The sequence below is a fragment of the Cydia strobilella genome, chromosome Z (assembly GCF_947568885.1).
Source record: "Cydia strobilella chromosome Z, ilCydStro3.1, whole genome shotgun sequence".
NCBI classification, from domain to species: domain Eukaryota; kingdom Metazoa; phylum Arthropoda; class Insecta; order Lepidoptera; family Tortricidae; genus Cydia; species Cydia strobilella.
This window is the reverse complement of record NC_086068.1, coordinates 47,211,265-47,235,029: the sequence shown is the minus strand read 5'-3', so window position 1 is coordinate 47,235,029 and position 23,765 is coordinate 47,211,265. Positions and strand designations below refer to the sequence as shown.

Here is a 23,765-nt window from a genome sequence, read left to right as displayed (position 1 = left end):
CCGCTTATCCAGGTTTTCCATTTATCCAGTTTTCCACTTAAACAGGTTCAAATAAAACGTTTTCTCACTTACAGAGGCTCTCACTAACAGAGGTTGTAGATGCTAGTAATGTCGCTTATAGAGGTCACATATATGTTCAAATAAAAGATCAAGACTTAAATAATCATCTTTTACTAAATATGTATGTAGATATGTATTAACAAAAAATAGGTATGTAATCCTGACTTTAAAAAAAGCAATGCTGTAAATATATTAAATTATTTTAAACCGCGTCACTCACGTATTATTAGTATTTATTTAATATGTTTGAGTCTCACGGGAGTTCTATAAATACTGTAAATAATCCACAGTACTCGTATACAAAAATAATATATGTCCTTCGTTATGAAGTAACTTATATTTAAACAAAATCACTTCTAATATTTATTTATGCAAGAGAAACCAGTAAGTATGGTTAAAAAATCAATATACCGATTGTACTTTAATTAAATAAATCCGCACCACGGCTAAAACTGAACGATGTGTGATCTCATACAAAATACGTAGTTAAATTAAAACACGAACCATAATGTTAACGAAACAAACTACCCTCCTTGTGACGGTTTATTAAAAATACAAATTTTATAACGCCGAGCTATTCCACTAATAGAGGTTTCGGAGACGGCTGCTTCCAGTTACAGAGGTAAAAATAAGAAATTTTCGAAAAAATGGATTCCGCTTATAGAGGTCCCAAAATTCCACTTATAGAGGTAATTCGTTGCCAAGGGACTGGAATCGAGAACTTGGGTCCACTTAAAGAGGTTTTCCACTAACTCAGGTTCCACTTATCCAGTTTCCACTGTATTACCGGTGACGCACGCTCGCGACCTTATTATTAAAAGGCAAGATAAGAAGAAGTGCTAATAGAAACCAATACTTGTTATTTAGATATTACGTAACAAAACGTGTATAATTTCAACGACTAAATCTATCAATTTTAAATTTTTGCTCCAAAATCGACACTGGCCTCTTAAAAGCTGACAATTAAAAAGCCTAGTTCGGACTACGTTAGTAATTTAGTCGAGTGGCGAGTATTTATGACTGCATGCCTAAAGGGTATGCTGCACATGGAGCATACGGACCCTTTAGACATGCAAAGTCACAAATACTCGCCACTCGACCAAATTACTAACGTAGTCCGAACTAGGCTTTAGCGACAATGGTTACGTAACACCGCAGCCGAAACTATGTATGTTTGATTACTGTTATATAAGACATACTAAGAGTTGACATGTATTGTAAATATGAGTGTTTAAACGTTCATCGACATTATTGTTATAATCTGGGAAAGTCACACACATCCAGTTGTAGGAATATCCATCATACGCCTAATTCTTTTATTATAATAACATGGCCAGTTTCTGGAACCCATCCCTTTTTCGTGATTGAGTATAGTCCTATTGTAAGCGGTTGCTGTCCTGTAGAAAACAACCCTTCATACTTGTTTGTAATCAAAACCGTCCTATTTGACCACACTATAAATTAGTCTTGTAGTACAATACAACATAGTGTACTATATATTTTTGTACGTCGCACAGAAAATCACAAGCAATCATGTTACAAAGTATTCATTAATTTCATTTCACAATACATGTAAATATCCATGTACGTATTTTTGAGTACAAATTTGAATGACCACAATTCATCTCCATTATGGATGTTAATAATTAGGAGTGCATTGCATGCCTAAGTGTGATTTGTCTATATGTTGTACACCATAGTTTTACATTTAAACAAATGTTAATAAGTTTAAAGCATAATGTTTATCATTATTTTTCCTAGGATTGTGCACAGTGTTTGTTGGTTTAGTATCATACCTACATGTGGATTTGATACTATTTATTTTAATTGACAATGGTGACTTTGGCCTAGCCTGTGTCACCCTGTTAATAGTGTTAATCAATAGATATTTTCTTTATGATAATTTTAAAACGATGGCGATGGCATCTCACATTATATTTTGAGTAAGTAATAATTAATTTACTAACATAATAACTGAAACGAAAAGAAGACTATTGATACTGTTTCCGGCAACCGGATAAACAGTGTGCGAGCGAGAGCTGTCACGCTCGCACGCCGTCACCGCATCCTGTTACGACGCCAGTGTAAATCCCTTAAGGCCGCTGTTCGACTGGTGAGGATGAGGATAGGCTAGAAGCAAGAAGTGATGCGCGAATACAGATGTGCAAGTTGCGGACATTCCAAAAAGTTGAAAAAGTTTACGGAAATTTCAAGAAACGTTTACAAAAAAATTACAATCCGCATACAATAATAAAAATACAAGTTTCTGAAAATTTCACAATTTTGGTCAATTCAAACGGCACATCAGTACCATGAGCAGGACCAACACTCGTTAATGTTATGGATCGTTTTAGGTATAATTGAAATTACAATTTTCCCGTTTTGTGAATTTTTGCAAAGTAAAGGTTTAATTCTTGTGAATCGTGGTACACCGCCTAACTAATAAAGATAAAGACTCTTTAATCGTTATGTTCGTGTAATTTTACACTTGTCATGGATATAGCAATTAAAGCAAACAGTGTCGGTATTTGACGGAACTGACGGAAGTATTCTAATTGTAGGGCGACCATGCATGTCGGAAACAATTTAATTTTAATAATTAACGTTAATCTCACTAATACTGGTACGAAACAATAGCTATCGAATGCGTAGGGTTGATCCTGCTCACGTCTCCTTAGCGGCCAATTCAATTCAAAACAATTCTTTTATTTGCATAAAATATGGTACAACAAGGTGATATTGGAAAGATTTTCCCGTACAGTGACATATTTTGCTGGTTAAGCATGCAAATGTTATCTTAAAGCTATACGTAGGTGGTCTTAATCTATTACATTTTTTACTTATTAATCACATATTTTATATATTATTTTGTTTTCCAATGAATTTGTGAGATGTAATCAGATTCCGTAAATGTCGTCCCGCCGCGATGTTGACGGGTTGGCGAATGGCGGTACATACCTTACAGTATATCTGCAAGTTTCAGTCGTATGATGGACATTTTGTTTTTAGAATAAGAGATGATTATGTAAATCTGAAATTAACATTATTATGTAAATGTATTGATAGAATTCACTGTTTATTTCTATGTACTCTTATTATGTTGTTCTGTTAGTTATTGTTTTTATTTATACGATAACAAGTGTTAGTGTAATTATTCAATTATAATTGAGTGTTAAATTTAAGTAAAAATATCCATGTTGTTAATTAGTCTTTATGGATGTTGACTTGCACCATTTGCTATGCAGTGATAATAAATGATATGATAGTATTTATTGTCAGTTTTTTTTTATCAAAGTTTTGTATGAATATTGATCTTGCTGAGTATTAATGACAAATCCTTGTTCAAAATGTTGTTGTTGTTTATTCAAAATTACCAATACAAATCATCAAAAACATTTACAATAAAAAACATTTTCTTACAGCTTACAACTACCACAATGATTAGCACTTGCTTTTGTCTAATTTTCCAAATTTGCTGGTGAACCATTCATATAAAATAGGGTCATCCTCATGGCAGTAGTCTCCAGCTGGCTGCATGTGCACGTGCACGGGCATACCTGGCCTCCACTCCAGAAGAATACTGATGAGTGGCAGTGCTTGTAAATTGTTTAAGGCATTATCACCATGTCTTTGTCTGATTACACTCGCCAGACATCTCTTTACATATGACAGAAAAGCATCCAAGAAGTTAAAACATACATTTGGATTCCAGTATCTCTGAAAATAGTAATGTCCCTTATATGTATATATTAAAATTTATTATCTCACAACATCAAGCTTCAGTTTTATTTGGTTTTATAAAAACATTTCAGACATGACTTATAATGACATTTAAATTATACGAATATTTAATGTTTTTGTTGTACACTCAGCGTCAAATACTTGGTAGCAACAAAGTAGTCAAGTATTTCGGTACACCATATAATTAGTATGGTGTACTAAACTATTTGGCCACTTTGACTGCTACAGAGTATTTGAACCTTGATAACTGCAAGGAATATGCTATAAGAACATGTGTGTGTTGATAGTTTTGGATGTAATTTTTGTAGAATAATAAATACTTGATAAATGATAACACAACATAATATACCTATAAAAACGATGAGTGTAATGACACTCAGGACAATTCCATAAGATTTGATGGATTTTGTTATACATAAAATTTAGCAAAGCAGTTATAAATAAATCTATGGTGGAAATATACCTGTGACATCCTAGTTAAATCTCTCATTCTGTATGTTTTAAGTTCCTTTACAATGCCAGCATCATCCCGAAATCCACAAAGCACAGTGTCTATGCCCACAAGGAATGATTGGCACCACCACTTCTTTGTCTTAAATCGCCTGGTAGATAAAAACAAACTTGTTAAGTGAAAGCCAACAGTAAACAAATTATACTTCTTGCACGCAATGATGGTCCCTGAGCGTTTCTTTTTTTTTGCCGTTTTTTTTTATGTGACCTTTTTTGCCACTTGTGTTATTTTAAGTCAGGATCACGAGACCTTTTCATCCTTATAGGAGAAAAAAAGTGTCCCACACGTTCCATACATTTTTCACTTTCCTTTTTGTTACCGCCATACAAAGTATATGGGGAAATAGTAACACAATAGCAAAAAAACCTTGGGACACTTTTTTATCCCATTAGGATCGAAAGAGCTCGTGATTCCGAGTAGAAATAATACAATATAAATGAGTGGCATTTTTTTGTAACAAACATGACATTTCATTTTTAGGGTTCCGTACCCAAAGGGTAAAAACGGGACCCTATTACTAAGACTCCGCTGTCCATATGTCTGTCACCAGGCTGTAACTCAGGAACTGTGATAGCTAGACAGGTGAAATGTTCTCAGATGATGTATTTCTGTTGCCGCTATAACAACAAATACTAAAAAGTACGGAACCCTCTGTGGGTGAGTCTGCCTCGCACTTGGCCAGTTTTTTTATATGGAGTATCTGTCACATTTGTAAGCATGTTTTGGAAGTTTAACACATTAATTTATTTAGAAATGAAATTATATATTGAAGTAATAAAAATACAGTAAAAACATATTTCTTGAACATTCTTTTAAATTAAGCCGAACCAAGGGAGATGTGAAGGAACTGTGATAAGAAGATGATTGGCCGCGAGAGATAAATTGTTTACCAAACATTCAAACCTGAAGCTGGCTTCTTGGCGTGGATGCTCCATTTGCTTGCTTGTTTTAAGCTCTACAAATTCCTTGGTAGAGAGGTACTGCACAATTGCATCGGCTCCAAGTTCTGTTGAGGGTGGTGGTGCAATCTGTCCACTATTACAACAAATCCCATCCATTTCAGCTCCATATACTATGCTATGTTTATTTAAATGTGTTTTAAATACTAATGAAAATTCTTCAGTCTCATTAACAGGTATATTTGGATTGGGTTCAGTATCTGGAGTATCTGAAAATATATAAACACCCTTCATGGAACTATTAAACTAAAACCTATGAAGCCTTAGTGGAAACACTAAGAGCCAGTTGCACCATCTCACTAACCCAACCCGAGGTTTAACCGGTAAACCCCGAGTTAGTAGGAATAGGAAGGTGCAAGTGGCGCTAAGAGAGATAATTAAAATGACTAACCTGATAACATATACTGCTCAAACTTATACCCCCATGATGTAAATTTCTTTTCTTCCTGGGTCATATTACTTACTCTCTTAATTTTTTCTTCCGTATCCCTGGCACATAAAAATATATTGCCTTTAAACAGCATAGCAACAATTTTCCATGGTTCTTTATTTTCATAGGGTGTGCAAGCTACACAAGTCATAAGACCGCGGTAGCAGAAGAATCTTGCATTTTGTAAATTGTTTTCTCTGTGCAAATTTAATCTTGCTTCATGTTCCAGGAGAAATTGTAGCAAATCATTCAATTTCACATCTAGACCTTCTGGTTTGTGAATGGCGTTTTCTAACTGAACATTTAGATCGAAATTAACTGGTGTATTGTGAATTTTACGAGCAAATTTCAGGTTTTCTAAACCAATGTAACCAATTACAGTTGGTCGCCCAAAATCAGGGAAATTTCCACAGAATATTTCCGCAGTCACAGGTAGTTCAGGTTGCATAGTTCTCAATCACTGTTATACTTTTATGACAATCAAAATGAGTGCTTAATTACTACAAAATTCATTAACATGTGCAATTACATATGTAGTGAAAAAATAGACTTGCATGTTCGTTGTCATGAAAGTGGCAGGAGATGGGCAGGAGTACAAGAATAGACGTCACTATCACTATTTTCTTCGTTAAATTAAATTAAAATTAAGGTTGTTTACAAAATTACAAATTGTATGTGACGATTGTGACGCTGACGATGACAATGATGACATAATGACATTGATCACATTGACATTTTGATCTGACAATCGACCTCAAAACGACAATCCCATAGTATTGACGGTATAGAAAGGACGACAATCTCTTATGACAGAACCATAGACCTAGCATTACATAGATCAGCTTTACGCGTGCGCCCGTGAGGGACAAAACATACGCAATGCGACAATATGATTGCTCGAGAAGATTTGTAGCCCACCATAAACCATATTAAATTAGCTTAGTTAAAATAATCTCAAAAGGTCGAGATTGTAACTGAGTTAAGACGAATGTTTGTACCTAACCCTTATGTAATAAACAGTAAAAAAAATTACAGTACATATGGTGCAACTTTCTCGCCCTAGTGCGTAAAGAGCACTTTTCATGCATATGTCGAAAGTTTAAAGGGCCATATGTACTGTAAAACGTTGTACGATACACGTGCGAATAGGTAATTCGCAACTCGTGTCGATTTAAAACACTCCCTGCGGTCGTGTTTTAATCTATCGCCACTCGTTTCGAATTTTCTCTTTTCCGCACTTGTATCGTAAATAACTATTTTTTCTATTTACGGTGGGAAATTAAAAAAAATGTGAGACTGTGACAAGGACAAACAATAACAGCGCTTTCTCTGCTACTCCTACTGAAAGATACATAAGACTATCCCGTTCGGTCATTTCCCACCGCCCCTCATGGCCGATCCAGTTATACTAGATTCATGGACAGAACCAAACAGAACTATTGCAAAAGTGACCAGTTTTCAGCTGTAAATAATAGTTCCTAATCTCTCCGGTGGCGCTAGGTAGGCTCTGGGACCAAAGAGTATTGTAATATATAGGAGACTCTATGACCTGAACCATAAAGGTATAATAATGTAGAGATGAAATCGGGGAGGGGCAACAAATAACCCGACCAATTTACGTAGGTTATTTTTGGTATGTTTGGTATTTGGAAAAACTTCTAAAAGAACACTATTTAAAATCTCTTTCTTAGTCTTGGTCCTTTCACTTACACATATATATTTTTCTTTTTGGTCACGCTACCTGGTCGTTATTCTTCTCTTGCTTGAATTATCATTATGTATTATGTATGTATTTTGTGTAGGTTTATGTAGTGTATTATTGTTGCTTAAATAATATATGTAGTTTATGTAGTTTATTTTTCATTGTTTGTTATTTATACTTAGGTATTTGATTTGTAAACTTTACACCTTTGTTATTTTGCACTGCCCATTAACTTATTTCTAGCCACTGAATCGCTATCTGAAGGTTGTCTGGAAGAGATCGCTTTTTAGCGATAAGTCCGCCTGTTGTTACCTACTCACTTATGTCCTGTCTTTGTTTGTAACATGTATTTTTCTTTGTAGTGCACAATAAAGTATTTTATTATTATTATTGTTCTCTTTATTTATTATTTTTCTTACGTTAGGTTTTTTATAATATGCATATAAAAGTAAAATATAAAAACACTTACAAAACAATACAAAATACATATAAACAAATTATAAAAAACCTAACCTAGGGTGCCGCCAGCAGCGGGGCAGGGCCCAAGCTGCCGGTGGTCAGGGCCGCAGAGAGAGGAACCGGCGGACTATCCGCGCCGTGTCCAAGATCACCGCCTTCTGCATCTGACCCTTGATCCAACCACCTAGCGAGAGTCTCTCAAGGTGTTGGTCGAGACTCTTCGCTATGAGACCGTTCGCTGAAACGACTATCGGGACAATGATCGTCGAATCAACATCCCACATGGCGGTTATCTCGTGAGCCAAGTCTAGGTACTTACTGGACTTGTCCTTCTCGGCTTTCACGAGATTCTCATCATGGGGGATGGTGATGTCGACGAGCACGGCCCGGCGCTGCGATCGATCTATTATCACAATGTCAGGCTTATTGGCTACAATAGTCCTGTCAGTGATAATATTATTATTGTTATTATTATGTTGTCAGGAATGTTAAACCGTGTTTTCTAATTTTGTCGCATTGCGTATGTTCTGTCCCTCACGGTCGCACGGGCGCACATCGATATAAAATACTAGGTGTATGGTCTAGGTACTTCGGTGTATGGTGGCGCCGCCTATTTACTGTTTTTTGATAGACACCTTTCGTATATAGAGATTTTCCTCCTTTTACTTCTACACTCCATAGATGATATTCCTAAAGGGCCCTCCACACTCGTGTGCGAATCGCAGCGCGAAGCCGCGAACGCGAGTGTGGAGTCTATTTCGCTAATCCGCGAAATCGACTCCAAACTCGTGTATAAGGTCGAGCCCGTTCCAGACTACGCGGCGCAAAGCCACGAACTGTAGTGTGGAGTCGACTTCGCTGATTAGCGAACTAGACTCCACACTCGCGTTCGCGGCTTCGCGCACGAGTGTGGAGGCGGCTTAAGCTAGCTGTCACCGTAGCCTCACACATGCAGCCAAAGAGTATATAACCACAAGCCCATAGACCTAGCATTACATAGATCAGCTATACGCGTGCGCCAGTGAGTGACAAAACATACGCAATGCGACAATATGATTGGTCGAGTAGATTTGTAGCCTACCATAAACCATACAAAATTTACGGTGGGGAATAAAAAAAATGTGAGACTGTGACAAGGACAAACAATAACAACGCTTTCTTTGCTGCTCCTACTGAAAGATATATAAGACTATCCCGTTCGGTCATTTCCCCCCACTGTTAAAACCTTCATAGATACAAAACTAATGTGTTAGTTTGTACTTTGTACTGGTTGGCAAGAATTCCAAATTCAGTTTTTCTGTCAATATTTTTTACTATCATGTTTACTTTGATCTTGAAATAATATAATATATTATAATTATTAAGGGCCCTCCACACTCGTGCGCGAAGCCGCGAACGCGAATGTGGCGTCTAGTTCACTCTCAGAATAATGACTAAAGCAAAGAAGCCGGGCAAAAATAAAAGCTTGGTAAAAGATATCGTATTCACAACACGTTATTACTTTTTGTCTATGAGTGAGTGAGACAACAATCCGCAAGTTCTTTCGTTTTTTTCAGTATTGTCATAAGATGAACTGAGGGAAATGTCAAATGGTCCTATGTGGTTCTATAATATAATCCAGCCAAATAAAATATAAGTTCGTTATTTCACAGGTAGGTGTCAACTGTAACAACTTGACATAGTCGTATTATTTTAGTTGAAATATTTCGGGATGTTTCAGCGGTCATCTTGGTTTATTTTAATTATATTCTTGCTATTCCTGAAAGATTGTTGGAAAACGTGTTGAGTTTTTATTTGTAATGGTTTGAAGTTCCCTTTGTGATAATGTCTTGTGTGATCGAGGGCTGTAAATCGCATACATGAAGAAAAGAAAATACGCACGAACCGATAACCTTTAATCGGTGAGTTTTGTTCAATTTTGAAGAAATTAATTTATAGGACCTGACCCTAAACATAGAAATCGATATATTGTTTATGTAATTATTACTTGCATTCAAGTCTATATAGATTTTTGCATAAATTTTCGAACTTTTCTGCTAAGTATGAAAGGTTATATTTTTGGCATAGTGATGTATCGACCTCAGATCAATAACCTATCGACATTTACAGCTTTCTTATAGTTTGGCCCAGGACCGTCTCATTTTAATTGATGAGTACAGTCAAGGGCATAAATATATATACATTCCCAAAGTCTCAAAAATATGTGTACGCTCAGACAATAAAATCGTGTTCACATATTTTTAAGCCATTTGTCTGGATCGATATTTTTGCCTTCGACTGTACCTATAGTTTTCTTTGTTCTTACTTACTGACAGATTGTGTTTGCCAGACTATAGTTTAATACTAAAAACCGGTCAAGTGCGGGTCGGACGCGCGCACCAAGGGGACCGTACTTTTTAGTATTTGTTGTTATAGCGGCAACAGAAATACATCATCTGTGAAAATTTCAACTGTCTAGCTATCACGGTTCATGAGATACAGCCTGGTGACAGACAGACGGACAGCGAAGTATTAGTAATAGGGTCCCGTCCTCACCCCTTTGGGTACGGAACCCTAATAAAAAAGACATTAATGATCATTGATGAATGTTCCTTTTATTAATATTGTTGGTCACAAAACTCAACTTTTTATTTCAGATTTCCAAAGGACGAGGAATAGAGGATATTACTGCAATGTTCTGCCACCAGAGTGCAGCACTAGCTTTTTTAGTGCACCGTATCGTAACTTATTCATACTGTACCTTTAACAGGTTTTTGACAAGTTTTCAGGGGACCTACCGGAAAACTCGAATCCGAAATTTCGTTATCTAGCTGCCTCTTTATCGCTCGAATACGCAAGAGTGACAGAGATGTTAGATAACGAAAGTTCGATTTTCTTGTTTCGCGATAGACCCTCAGATTGTGATAGTGGCGCCACCTACGCCGAGTTTCGCGCAATATTCCCTATTATTAAATAAAATATATATATTACACGAACGTTTTTTTTTCATTTCCTATTTGGTACAGTCAGCTGCAGAGAAAAGGTACCCCACGTCCATACTAATTTACAGAACTTTGTATGGAGGGGGGGTGCCTTTTCTCTGCAGCTGACTGTACATGACTAGAAACTATACTTAGTCTTTTAGCATTAGAAAAAACGGTAAACCATTTCCACGTGTCTTTTTATTAGTTTTTTTATAAATATAGCAATATTTTACTTATGAAAGCAAAAGTATGTAAATGATCGTATATTATATTTGTTGTGACTTATTTTCAAAGTGTTTTTCGATAAAACGACACGTTAAGATCGCTCGCCTTCTTTCTAATGATAAAAAAACGAGAGGTATAGTTAGACGGTTCTGAGTGGTAGACTGCAAATGAGATAAAAGCTATATTAGGTACATGCATTAATCCTCATATCAGGCGGCTCTTTGATTCCAAGGATTGCATAATTTTTATACTTTTTAATGATTTTTTAGAATATGAAAATTATAAAAAGTATAAAAGTTATGCAATCCTTGTATTCCACGCATTTCATTTCATTTCAACGAGCCGCCTGCTACAGATTTCTTGAAATTGCCGCGTTTTTTCAGGTTCAACTTTCATTAGCCAGACTATTATCAATTTGCCAATTTCGTGATTATTCTTTTACACGGCACATAAACTTATGCATAATTTATCGATATAAAAAGTCGACACAGTCACATCCCTAGCAAATTATCAAACTTATGACACCGTACGTAAATGAGAAATAACAAGCATATATGCATCTCTTTTCGGCACATTATCTAATTCGTAAGGAAGTAAAGTACGGGTATACATATTTGCGAAGCATTTTTGCCCGACTTCTATGCTTTAGTCATTATTCTGAGAGTTCACTAATCAGTGAAATCGACTCCACACTCGTGTTCGCGGCTTCGCGCCGCGTAGTATGGAGCTAGCTTTACGGTTATGATTGTGTTTATATTTCAATACCCACCACTCATGACCGATCCAGTTATACTAGATTCATACTATTGGCGCATTTAGGGTTTGCACGACGGATCCGAAATGTATGATATTATCCAGATCTAGATCCGGATCCGCGGATCTTCTCATACATTTCGGATCCGTCGTGAAAACCTAGTCGCTTTGATTATGTTCTCTCTCTCTCTCTCTGTCCCTCACGGACGCACGCGTATAGCCACATCTATAGGATTCTACCATCTATGATTTAAACGGACCATTAAATCGTTTTTGATCCCCGTTTTACTCGTTTGGCTGAATGCGCCAGGAGCGCGATGCCATTAATAATAATAAAAAAAAAAAATCGTTTTTGACATTATTTTGAAATAACTGCCATGGATGTAAAGATGTAATATAAGCATGAGTAAGTGTCGGAAGGTGGAAACATGGAAAGCGAATTGTGTACTACTGACACTACTGTGCTGTGGTGTACAGTACATAATAAATTTGTGAACATGGAACTATACTAGCGGCTATTCAGTCGTCAACTGCAAAACAATAAAAATGGAAAAGCCTTTTCATAAGTGTAGGCTTTGCTTGAAACTTGGAGATTTTTGCTCCATATTTGAGCAAGATGAATCCATAAAATTATCAGAAATGGTTATGTCTTTTGCAAACATTCAGGTAAGAAACATATCACAGTGATTAAATGTACTACAACTTTTTCTCATTCAATTTCACACAGGAATAATTATCACTAGGTGCTATACAAAAAGATATACATTTTTGATGCCAATGCCTAATACCTATGTCACCGAAACTCCGCTCTTAGATTTAATAATACATTAAATTATAGAAAACCAGTTTATAAACAGTATGCTTGTTGCAGATTTTTGAAGGAGATGGCTTTTCTGATCGTGTCTGCACAACTTGCATAGAACACTTGAGCACTGCATACTTATTTAAACTTCAGTGTGAAAGAATTAATGCACTGCTGCAAAAGCCACCGGGTATGTATTTAGAAAAAGAGTAGTATTGCATTTTAACATGTTTTTGGTGGGGTCCTTTTGTTTGACATAATTATTGAAAGTCATAATATAATGATCATCAATTATCATTAGTCATAATCCTTACCGTTAACTTATCGGGATTTTCCTCAGGCTATCCTATAGATAGCTTAGGTTAGGCAATTGTTTTAGGGCAATAGCCGCATACTGACTGAGCGGACGTTTGCCGCGCAACGTTTGCCGCGCGAGGCAGCCTCGATCAGTAGGATTTGTTGCACTAGGCTACCCGCGCGGCAAAGCCGAGCCGCGGTGAGGCTGAGCCAACATCGAGCGCTCAGTCGCACAGAGACCGCCCATGTCATGAGGCTGTTCATTCGAAAAGCTGTCGCCACCACTGCCTTTCTAATAATTCTATGGCTTGTAAAAAAAGAAAACCGAAATATGTTCATTTCCTGACTTATATTTCTCCGCGCATCTTCTCTTAGTCCTCTATTAGTATAATCGGGACATTTCGCTTTCCATAATCGTCTATATTTACCATATAGTTGTATTAATTAAAGGCACTGTTCTTTATCCATGACGCTAACATGCGACGAACAAACGAGGTAAAACACAACCGTCTTGAGTGAGCGCGGGCTAGTGATGGGAAATTGCCGGGAATATTTCCGATTGAGAGAATATTCTCGGAAATGTTACGGAAACATTTCCAAGACTGGCAATTTATCTAAAAGCGCGTGTTTTTTGTATAGAAACTAGACTTTTCTAATGATGAAATATTTTAGAAATACAAGGTTCCTTATCCTTACGTTGAAACCAGGATCATTTCACTTGAATTTCATGAATTTTTCGTAAAGTCCATAAATTGCCGTCAAATTCTCATAAATTGCAAGGAAATTTCCTTAATTTATGTTTTATTTTGGAAATATGGTGTATAAAGAACATTTCTATACGTTCTTTCTCGCAAAAAAATGAATTTTAGTGATTGACATTGATATATTTGTGCTAGTTTTGTTAAATCAAATTATAACTGCATGTGAACGCATCAATTAGTCCCCTCGATGAGACTGGTTTCTTCGAAAGTTCATTGCTGAGGTCACGTAATATCCCTAGTTACCTACTAACTTTTTTTTGGTACAATAGTGGTACCGTCAAAAGGGCATAACTGCCGTAAGTTTCTTTAGAACATACGCTCTTCTTGTACACACGTTTCCTTAGATTTTTTAAGATTCCGCAATTTTATACAAATATAAGAAAGCAAAACAAATAAAGTTTAGCTAGAAAATAATGAAAAACTCTAGGAAACTGTTGATTCAGGTTTATAATAATCATAATCTCTTAAGACTTTCGGTTCGATTATCTCCCAAAGTATTTATTTAAGCAAAAAATGATCTTAAGACGTATCTCGCTGATTTGGCCTTGAGCGTCTGGGCAAATGTACCCGCTTCACCCCACACTCCGCTCACTGCGATCGTACGTGAATTTTGACTCGCGGCACGGCAACTAGGTTCAAAGAATATAATAAGACAGCCCAGAGGCGCGCCGATGGCGCTATACTCGTATTTGTGTACTTTTTGACTGCAAAGACTGCTTTGCAGCTATTTTGTCCTTTTGAGTATGAGTAGATTATGCATTTAGTGGAGGTCGAAACTTATAAGAAAAATATATTAATTAATAGTGCGTTTATAGTTTTTTTATCTCTTTAATAAATTAATAAATATATTAATAAATAATAAACATATTAATAAATAATGCCATTAATAGTTATCTTGTAAACTAAGTACTACATTTTTAGAATCGTTACCTTACTATTAAACTATTGTTTTTTTCGAGTAGTTGGTTGATAAATAAAATAGGTAATCAATTTCAAACTATTAGTTATAGTCGGAACAATTTTTTTCCTGTGACTTATAGTTTTTTCGTAGAAAACACTACTACATGCCGTTTTGCTACTAGGTATTTTTGCCTATTTCTACTAAATGGCAATTCGATTAAAATTATCTTTATACTAAAAAATGTTTTAACAGTTCTGTAAATACAATGTAGCTTATAGCTTATGTAATTTTTTTTTTAAAGATTTGCGTAAATACATACAACGTAATAGGTAATAGGTAGCTTATGTTAAATCAATTATTTATTGTTTCGAGATGGAATGGAACATTATTCAAAACGTAAATTTTGAATGACATTATAATATGTCGGATAGAAAACATTTATTTATTTATTTCAAATGAAGTTTTCTCAAACATACGTATATTATAGTATAATATATACAGATATTATCATTACATTCATTGTAATATACCGCAAAATACCGTGTTGCGCTCGCTAATGCGCGTCGCAACCAAATCAGCGCTCTGCAGTTATTTATTCTTTGGCCACAATAACTCCGATATTATAGCACTTTGCTTGTGCATAAGCGAACATAGTGCAAGGAAGGCACGGAGCGACGAGCGTCACAGCCTCCTCGTCTCAAAGCTGGCACACGACTGCCGGCTACGCCATTTTCAGGCTGCATACGCATGAAATGTGGAAAAACGTTCGATTTCTTAAGAAAATATTTTTTGATTAACAAAAGCTATATTGCATTTGTAGAACCTGTTAAAACATATTTGTTAGTTTAAAAATAATTTTAATCGATTAAGCCGTTTAGTAGTTATAATCAAAGTTAGCCGCAAAACGGCCTGTCGTGTTATTTTTTTTTTCGATGAAACTACGAATTTCAGGAAAAAAATCAAATGTTACAATTGTTGTGCATACCTATAGAGTGAAGATGCATATATATTTTTTACCTAATTTTTTGTTCACTCATTTAGAAGTTATAAGCTCTAAAAAGTAACAGTTTTTGGCCAAAAACTACGCGAAGCGCCTTAAATACCTTAAAAACATTTTTAAAACCCTATTGAATGATGGGGCACAAATTTATGTACGTAAATTTTTCTATTAAATTTAAATTTTCAAAATATTCCTATGCCTAACTTAGAAACCGTTTTAGGTAAGTATGTATTATATTTTCCATTTGTAATATTACTAAGTAACTCTTTTGACAGCTCTACTCACTAAGAAAAGTACAATATAATCATCAAAAAATGTAAATTTCCCTATTTTTCACGTCAGGAGAATATTGCGGAAATATTCTCAGTAAATTACGTTACCGAAAGTCTCCCATAAAGGAAATTTTCCGCTCGCCCGTCACTAAGCGCGGCAATCGCACTCGCCTCGCCTTTGAGCATGGACAAAAACCCACAACGCTCGGCTCGGGCCGAGGCACGCTCGGCTGAGGCCTGCCTCGGGCAAGGCACGTCCTGACTGACCGAGGATTTGCCTCGCGAGGCTGCCTCGCCAAGGCTGCTCGCTTAGTCAGTACGCGGCTAATCCTGAAAAGATGCTTTTCTGAGCAAAATCAGATGATGACTAACAACAATGGGGACAAACAATACATTATGACTTAAAACGATATGGGAAATAATAGAGACCCGTTTATGGTGCCTGTGACACACATGTTTTTTCTAATCTGGTGAAAAAATTTAAAAGAAGCACCAAATTAGTGATATCAATGAGGGCTACCGCATTTAATTTCGCCGCTAGGGGAGCTAGTGTAGATGGAGGTCTTTCAAAATGTCAAATGCTTAGAAGTTTTGGGGGTTTCAAGCTTTTTTATCGGGAATTTGCACTCCTTATTCATAATTATTGTAAATCTTTGTCCATCTTTGATTAATCATGGTAAACAATAGATATAGCTCAATAAATGTTAGTGATTTAAAAAAAGTGCCAACTAAAATATATGCAAAATTAAACAGGTTGAAAAAATGCCACATTTAGACATTAAAATACCTTTGTGTATATTAGAATGTATTGATTTTATAAAAATAAGCGTAGAAGAATTTTGAGATCTGTTTTTCTGGACCTACATCTACACAGTGGCGCCAACTGGCGAGCACAATAACGATAGCCTTCATTGAGGAGTGTCTTTTCAAAAGGGCTTATTTTTGTGTGGTGTCCATGGAGAAATACGCCCTTTTGAAAAGACTCCTGAATTGTTTGTAACATAAATTCTGTTAATTCTCATTTACAGAACAAAACTTAGACAAGCCAGGAGTTTTTGAATACAACGACTTTTTGAACAAAGAGTTTCATATGCATGCTAAATCAATGGAGGGTGAAAATGTCCAGAATGTGATCAACGAAGAAACACATGTGGGTACAAGTTTGGATGTTAGTGATGAAACCGACAGTGATGTAGACTCTATCTTATGCGTGTACTGTAACCAGTGTCACAGCAATCTGGGGGCACATTCATGCCGCGTAACATGTAGCATTGAGAACAATGAGCTGCAGCGTTCCAGTAGCAGTGAGACTCTGGTGGCAACAGATGTCACTCCGACGGACACGGCAAGGTTGATTACCAACGCTCCGGATAAACCCATGCCTCTATTAATTTCATGTGTCCTCTGTGATGACAAGTTTGACAAATATGAGTGTTATGTCTTACACTTCAACAAGTGCACTCTCAATGTCAAATTGCATCACATAGTTTGCCCCATCTGTCATGAAATTCATACAGAAAAGTTGGCATACTTAGAGCACTTGCGGGTTGTTCACTATAAATGTGACCTTATAATGACTGACACAGACATGGATTGTGTGGACAGGGTCCCTCCAATGTTTGAAAAGACAAGGAAGCCAAAAGCTGTGCGCCGCCAGATAGGTTGGTCTATTGAAGACATATATCAAGAGATTGATTGCAAAAAGACTGAGGAAAATGAAACACCTAATTCAAGTCCCATTAAAGTACTAAATTTAAATGCGTGAGTGTAAACTCTCAAATGTTAGCATGGTGGGGTTCATTACATAGCTTATTGACTAACATTTGAATAACACATAAGATTGAGCTTATAAAGAATAAGTTTTTAACTTTACAATTTTTTGGTGTTCTTCCTTAACTTTTAATATGCCAGAACGTGGATCATCATTAGCAGGTATTGAGTTTTAAAATAAATAAATAAATAATTAGAATTCAATACTTACTGCACGGATCCACATTCGGCATACGAGAGGTTAAACTTTATTTCTTTATGCTCTTACTGCTAAACTGTTCTACATTGTGATGATAAGAACTAGCATGTTGATATGTACAGGCAGTAGCAAAGTAGCCAAGCATATTGGGTGAAGTGTTCAAATTTGCCAATGATCTGTAATCATATGTTGTGAAAAAAAAAAATGACTAGTTACAGGAGCTACTACATTTACAAATCATTTTGAAAACCTTGCTTTAACTTCTAATGTTTACTATTACCATTTGCCTAAGTCCCGAAAAAACATTCAGAGTAGTTCTGAAGTAGTTCATGGTCCATAAAAAAGCTATGCTGTTACAATTTTATTGTACTAGATACTTACTAAACAAAGATAACAAATGCTAAACAATTTTTGTTTTATACAGGACTTTTAGCAATCAGAGCACTCCGAAAAAAGTCAGCTTTCGTAAATTCTTCGAAACAAGCAAAGCTAAAACTTCAAATTATCTGCCTTTCCGAAAATATATCCAGAGTTACAAACTGAAGAAAAAAGTGAATAGCTACAGCCCAATCAAGGACAAACTGCAGGCCACGAGCCGCCTTAAGTGCTGGCATGATGAAGTGTCAGGTCAGCAAAGCATGGCCAAAACTGTTTTAATTGGTTTTTTAATGTAATGGTTTCATGAATATAACATTACATTTTGTAGCAAAATTCATATTTCATCTATTTCAGATACTGATTATAACTCGCCCAGCGGAACTTCTGAGGATTCATGGAAATTGAAGCAGAATTTGATATGTACATGCAATAAAAATGTATTTATGTTGTCAGAATTTATACATGTAAGTATACAGTACAGTCAACGTCAAATATATGTTTTCATTTTTCCGCCTCGCCTTTATTATGCGACAGTGTAAACATGTCTTTGATGTCCACTATACAGTAAGCTGCAGAGATAACTTACGATGCATGTAAACTTGTTAGCAGGGGGGTCACGGTCAGCTACCTCTGCAGCTTACTGTGAACTAACAACGTCTATTTAAACAACTAATCCCTAATTCATAAGACAGCTTTCCTCCGCCAGTTCAGTGGTGTAGTGGTTTAAACTCTAATGGCATTATCCATAAACGCGTTACTGGCCTGAATCAGGCCTCCTTCACTCGCTCAAAGCCACGCGCTATATGCCTACCGCTCGGCGTATCGTCGACGATATAATTGACAGAGGGCCGCCGAACGCCCGCCTGAGCGCTCGCACCGCACGTTTCCCGCGCTTACGCTTCGAAATGCCGAAACCACGTAATTATTGTGCAGTAGATGGGTGTAAAAGTCAAAAAACAAAAGAAAATTTGTCGTTTTTTTAGGGTTCCTTACCCAAAGGGTAATAACGGCACCCTATTACTAAGACTCCGCTGCCGCTGTCCGTCTGTCACCAGGCTGTATCTCATGAACCGTGATAGCTAGACAGTTGAAATTTTCACAGATGATGTATTTCTGTTGCCACTATAACAACAAATACTAAAAAGTACGGAACCCTCGGTGGGCGAGTCCGACTCGCACTTGGCCGGTTTTTTCATTTCCGAGAGACGAAGAAAGGTGAGTAGTATTTTAAATCTATCTTAATTTTGTCACTATTTATTTCTTTGAACATAAGTAGATAAATCGTAAATTAAGGAGTTTTTTGAGTCAGGTATTATAAGTGTTGTTTTTAAATATTTGATTGACTAATATAAAATATGGTTGATTCGCAACAGTCGTTTTATTACAATAATAACATAAGTAACAGTACAACCCTAGCGCATTCTTACGATGACGCGTTGGCACGTGGCTCGCGCGGCGAGCAAGGCAGTCTCGACTCTTTGTGCGCATACTTATGGTACATTTCTTCTCGTCCTGAGCAGCAGGTATTATTATTAAGATTTTGTAGGCTATTATAGCGTAGGTATTTTCGCTTTTGTATGGGAATGATGTATCTGTTACGTAGTAACTATTTATTAATCTGTGCCTGAATTACCTATGAATCGTTTGTCTTTACCTGTTATTTTGTATTTGTAAGAAAGGGACAAAACATAATGTAACTAAATCAGGCCCGTAAAGTTTTGCGAATAAAGGGGTAAACCTTTATAGGGTTTATTATTATGCCTTTTTGAATACTTCAGACCCAAACTGTACAGACATCCTATGGCTACCTTTGGATCCTTTGGTCTGCATTAGATAAGCTTGATGGTACACATACCGTGGCATTGCATTGCAACCAAAATTACATAAATGCTACAAATTTAAAATCTAAGATTTAGTTACACTGACAAACACTACAGGACAAGTAAATCTAACCAAAAGTGTAAATTGCTGCAGGACCGCGATCGGATCGTCGCCATGATAAACGAGCTCGGTGGAGTTGTGGCCGAGAATACCAAGATGGAGATGCTGGCGACGCACTTCATAGCCGTGCTGCCGAACGACACGTTCACGGGGATGATGGTGTGTGCCCTGTCCACGGGGAAATGGCTGCTACACATCAACTTCATATACGATAGTTTCCGATCCAAGACGTTTTTGAACGTATGTATGAAATCTCTCTGCCTACATTTTTTATCGAAAATGCTAAATGTGTAGCTAAAATTATTTTAAGTCAAAGGCCGTGGCAGGATAAGGGACCATCTTGTGCCTTAACAGCTTTTAGGCCTGATTTGATTGATTGATTCCGCCTGAGGACGATTGAGTCTAGTCTTACTCTTGTTATGATGCACCATTGTTAGAAGCTTGAATCAAATATATGTTATAGCACTTATAGCTCATTAAAAAGTCTATTATCAGTTAAAAAATTGGAGGTGTCTCTGTTTAACAAGTTAGAAAAAAGCATATTGAAAGATGTTGACACATGTATTTGTTTTTTTTTTATATGGAGAGTTATCCGGTTTATATGGATAAATTGCGGGTATTTACTAAGTGTACTATATGTGCAAAGCATGAAGTAATTCGTTACATTAAAACGGAACTATTCATGAAAAATCATTTTTCTTATTTATTTATTTTGTTCAATAATAAGATGAGGCGAATGCTGGAATTTAGTATAACACTTACTATTGACGCGATTCATCATCAGAAAAAAAAAATCAGGCCGAAAAGCTGTTAAGGCACAAGATGGTCCCTTATCCTGCCACGGCCTTTAAATTTGTCAATAGCTATGTACATTGGTAATTATGTTTTTCAGGAAAACATGTATGAATGGATGAAACATCCCAAAATTCTCGAGATAGACAACACAAGCGTCGAAGTGGCTAAGGCAGCTGTGTACTGGCACTTGGAGTTGCAGGCGTTAAGCGCCAAGTACCCGTTCGAGGGCAAGCAAATTGTACTAATCATGAAAAAGAAGTATAGACAATACTATCAGATGATATTCAAAACGTTGAAGGCAAAACCAATTACATATGATCCAAGGTTAGTATCATTTACTGATTTAAACTAACACGATTTTCACTCATAATTTTAAAACCAACACGGGACTTAATCGCGTACAAACGTATATTATTATGATAGTATGATTGTTATGATATAAAATAGGTAGTTATAAAAAATAAAATATATTGGCCAAGCCCGCAGTCACAATTGCGGCAGCAAAGTGTTCCGTGAGTAGGTAATCTATCTACTATCGTACAGTCACCTGCAATAATATGTTACTCTTCGAAGGCCGCAAAAATATCTGACACGGTCTTATTTGTAGAGCCTGACCGTGTCTCATATTTTTGCGGCCTTTGAAGAGTAACATAATATTATTGCAGGTGACTGACGCATTAAATTTTAGGCATATCTCAAATACTATGAAATGCAGGGCCTTATTAGATAAAGTTTTTATCATTGCTGAAAGGTATTTCTAACAGGTTTAAGACGATAGTGGACGACTGCTTCGAAATCGAAAAAATCTAACGGAGGGGCATCACTGTGATGTGGTTAACATACAGTCGAAAGTTTTAATTTATGACCCATTTTGTACCTTGTCACAGTGACAATAGTATGAGGTCTCTAGCATACATTAAGAGGATGCATCATGTCTGCTTTATGCATTACCTAAAACGCATTAGGCCTTAATAGCAGAATGTCTGAAAGGCATAATGTCTGCTTTTTTTAAATTCCTAAATCGCATTAGGTCTTAGGTGCAAAATGCCTCAAAGGCATGAGGGATTGTCCTTTCGACACATAAGTAAATTCGCATGGTCCCACCGCACTGTTTCTTTTCCAAAAGTTTTTCCTTCACAACCTAACCAGATGGAGCCCCGCGGGGCTCCTATTTCTGAGCGGTTTGCCCTTCGGGCATCTGAAGCTACCTACCCAAAAAGTAATGTTTTCACGGACGTCACACTAAATCAAAAGGTAGGTAAATAATAATAACTCCACGGCCGATTCGGCCACGGCGACTGCTATCAACTCCGTTATTGCTGTCTGGTGTGCTCGCAAGTGGCTCACGTAGCCAATTTTGTTTCCAAAAGTTTGCGAGCATTGCGGGCATGTGAGCACACATCAATAAATAGGTAGGTGAGGTTCGTTAGGTAGCTTCAGATACCTGAAGGGCAAACCGCCCAGAAATAGGAGCCCCGCGGGGCTCCATCTGGTTAGGTTGTGAAGGACATATTTTTGAAAAGAAACAGTCCGACGAACTCCAGATTTTGATGTGCAGTAGGCCGAGCACATGATTGATGCGACAGTATCTCGCCGCGAGATAGACTACCCGTCTTCTACTAACTGTATGAATTAAAGGGGGACGGGTAGTCTATGTCGCGGCGAGATACTCTCGCGCCAATCATGTGCTAGCCCGGCAGAAACGATTTTTTTATTTTGCTTGATTGCATGATTCAACTAAATTTAAGGTAAAGCCCGACCAGGAATATATGATCACGCGCCATGTTTGCAGAATTTCACTAAAACTAATTTTTTCATACTATACTGAAATGTCACTCTACACATGAGAATAATCACAGACCTAAAATTTATGCTTACGAGAATAATAGCGCCCTCTTGACAATGAACATATATTTCTGGTCAGGCTTTATATTGCCATTCAGACATTACACAACCAGAGATTTAGTAATTTTACTATTCAGACATTTTGCGTTTTAGATGTTTTAAATCTTAGGTAATATGATTTTAATGCATTTTGCTTATTAGGTATATAGCTTCTTAGACATTCGTTTTAGGCATTTTACTACAATGGCGTTTTGCTTTTTAGAAGAACTGTGCTCATAAGCTCATAACCGCAAAATTTTAATTTTGCGCCTTTTTCTAGTGACAAATTTTGCTTGCAACTATACATTTACAGTGCGTATTCGCTGTTTGATGTGACTCGCATATAATTTGATGATCAATGGCTCTCTTTGGGGCTCCATGAACCCACTTTCGTAAATCACGGAAACATCAGTATATAATTTGCAGAACTCCAGGCAGTTGTTGCACCGCCGACTACTGTTTTGTCGACATGAAGGTGATCCAGCGAGTGAAGCTCCGCTTCTTCGCGCGCCACAACGTGCCCGTCTTCCCCTACCAGTACATCCTGGTGTACTTGTTGAGCCGCGGCCACGTCGCCGACGAGTACAAGTACTTGCTGCAGGAGTATCAGAATTATCAGAGGATCCAGTCGGAGGACACGGTCGACTTATTCAATAATACTTGCTAAGCTTTTTTGTTGATATACCTAAAGGTATAAAATCGGAAGATTCGCAAGACTATTTGTTAGTCAATATAGTTTCTCATGTAATAAAACCGTTGACCACGAACGCTGTAAACGGTTCGAAACGTCGGGATGTATTATAAATTCAATATACGCGATATAATCCGTTTTCATAGTTTTATTTCATGAGTAACTATCGCGGTTACCGAAGACAATATTAATATAGTTTCTATTGTGCATATTTAGGTTCTAATTTGGCTGCTGCTGTCACTATTAATAGATAAATGGTAATACATGACGC

At 36.8% G+C, this 23,765-nt stretch overlaps 2 protein-coding genes across 2 annotated transcripts; one reads left to right on the top strand and one right to left on the bottom strand.

Annotated features, from left to right (window-relative positions):
- Positions 1–2,625: 2,625 nt before the first annotated feature.
- On the bottom strand, positions 2,626–6,397 carry LOC134754896 (decapping nuclease DXO homolog). Its single transcript, XM_063691366.1, has 4 exons — positions 5,663–6,397; positions 5,216–5,480; positions 4,265–4,403; positions 2,626–3,777 (listed from the first exon to the last, which is right to left on the bottom strand). The coding sequence occupies exons 1-4, from the start codon at positions 6,147–6,149 to the stop codon at positions 3,502–3,504; spliced, it is 1,167 nt and encodes a 388-aa protein (XP_063547436.1). The 5' UTR covers positions 6,150–6,397; the 3' UTR covers positions 2,626–3,501.
- Positions 6,398–12,318: 5,921 nt separating this feature from the next.
- On the top strand, positions 12,319–23,524 carry LOC134754871 (uncharacterized). The gene is made up of 8 exons (XM_063691321.1): positions 12,319–12,469; positions 12,675–12,795; positions 16,865–17,597; positions 18,230–18,432; positions 18,538–18,647; positions 20,158–20,364; positions 21,017–21,243; positions 23,230–23,524. Exons 1-8 carry the CDS (start codon positions 12,350–12,352, stop codon positions 23,468–23,470), a joined length of 1,962 nt encoding a protein of 653 aa, XP_063547391.1. The 5' UTR covers positions 12,319–12,349; the 3' UTR covers positions 23,471–23,524.
- The last annotated feature ends 241 nt before the right edge of the window (positions 23,525–23,765 follow it).

Bases quoted from the DNA above. Each gene is read 5' to 3' on its own strand.
- LOC134754896 (XM_063691366.1), bottom strand. From the start codon at position 6,149: ATGCAACCTGAACTACCTGTGACTGCGGAAATATTCTGTGGAAATTTC. The intron at 5,481-5,662 runs GTTAGTCATTTT...ATATATTTTCAG, and splicing joins TGAGCAGTATATGTTATCAG to ATACTCCAGATACTGAACCC. The intron at 3,778-4,264 runs GTATATTTCCAC...TACTATTTTCAG, and splicing joins ATTTAACTAGGATGTCACAG to AGATACTGGAATCCAAATGT.
- LOC134754871 (XM_063691321.1), top strand. From the start codon at position 12,350: ATGGAAAAGCCTTTTCATAAGTGTAGGCTTTGCTTGAAACTTGGAGAT. The intron at 17,598-18,229 runs GTGAGTGTAAAC...TGTTTTATACAG, and splicing joins AAAGTACTAAATTTAAATGC to GACTTTTAGCAATCAGAGCA. The intron at 21,244-23,229 runs GTTAGTATCATT...TATAATTTGCAG, and splicing joins CCAATTACATATGATCCAAG to AACTCCAGGCAGTTGTTGCA.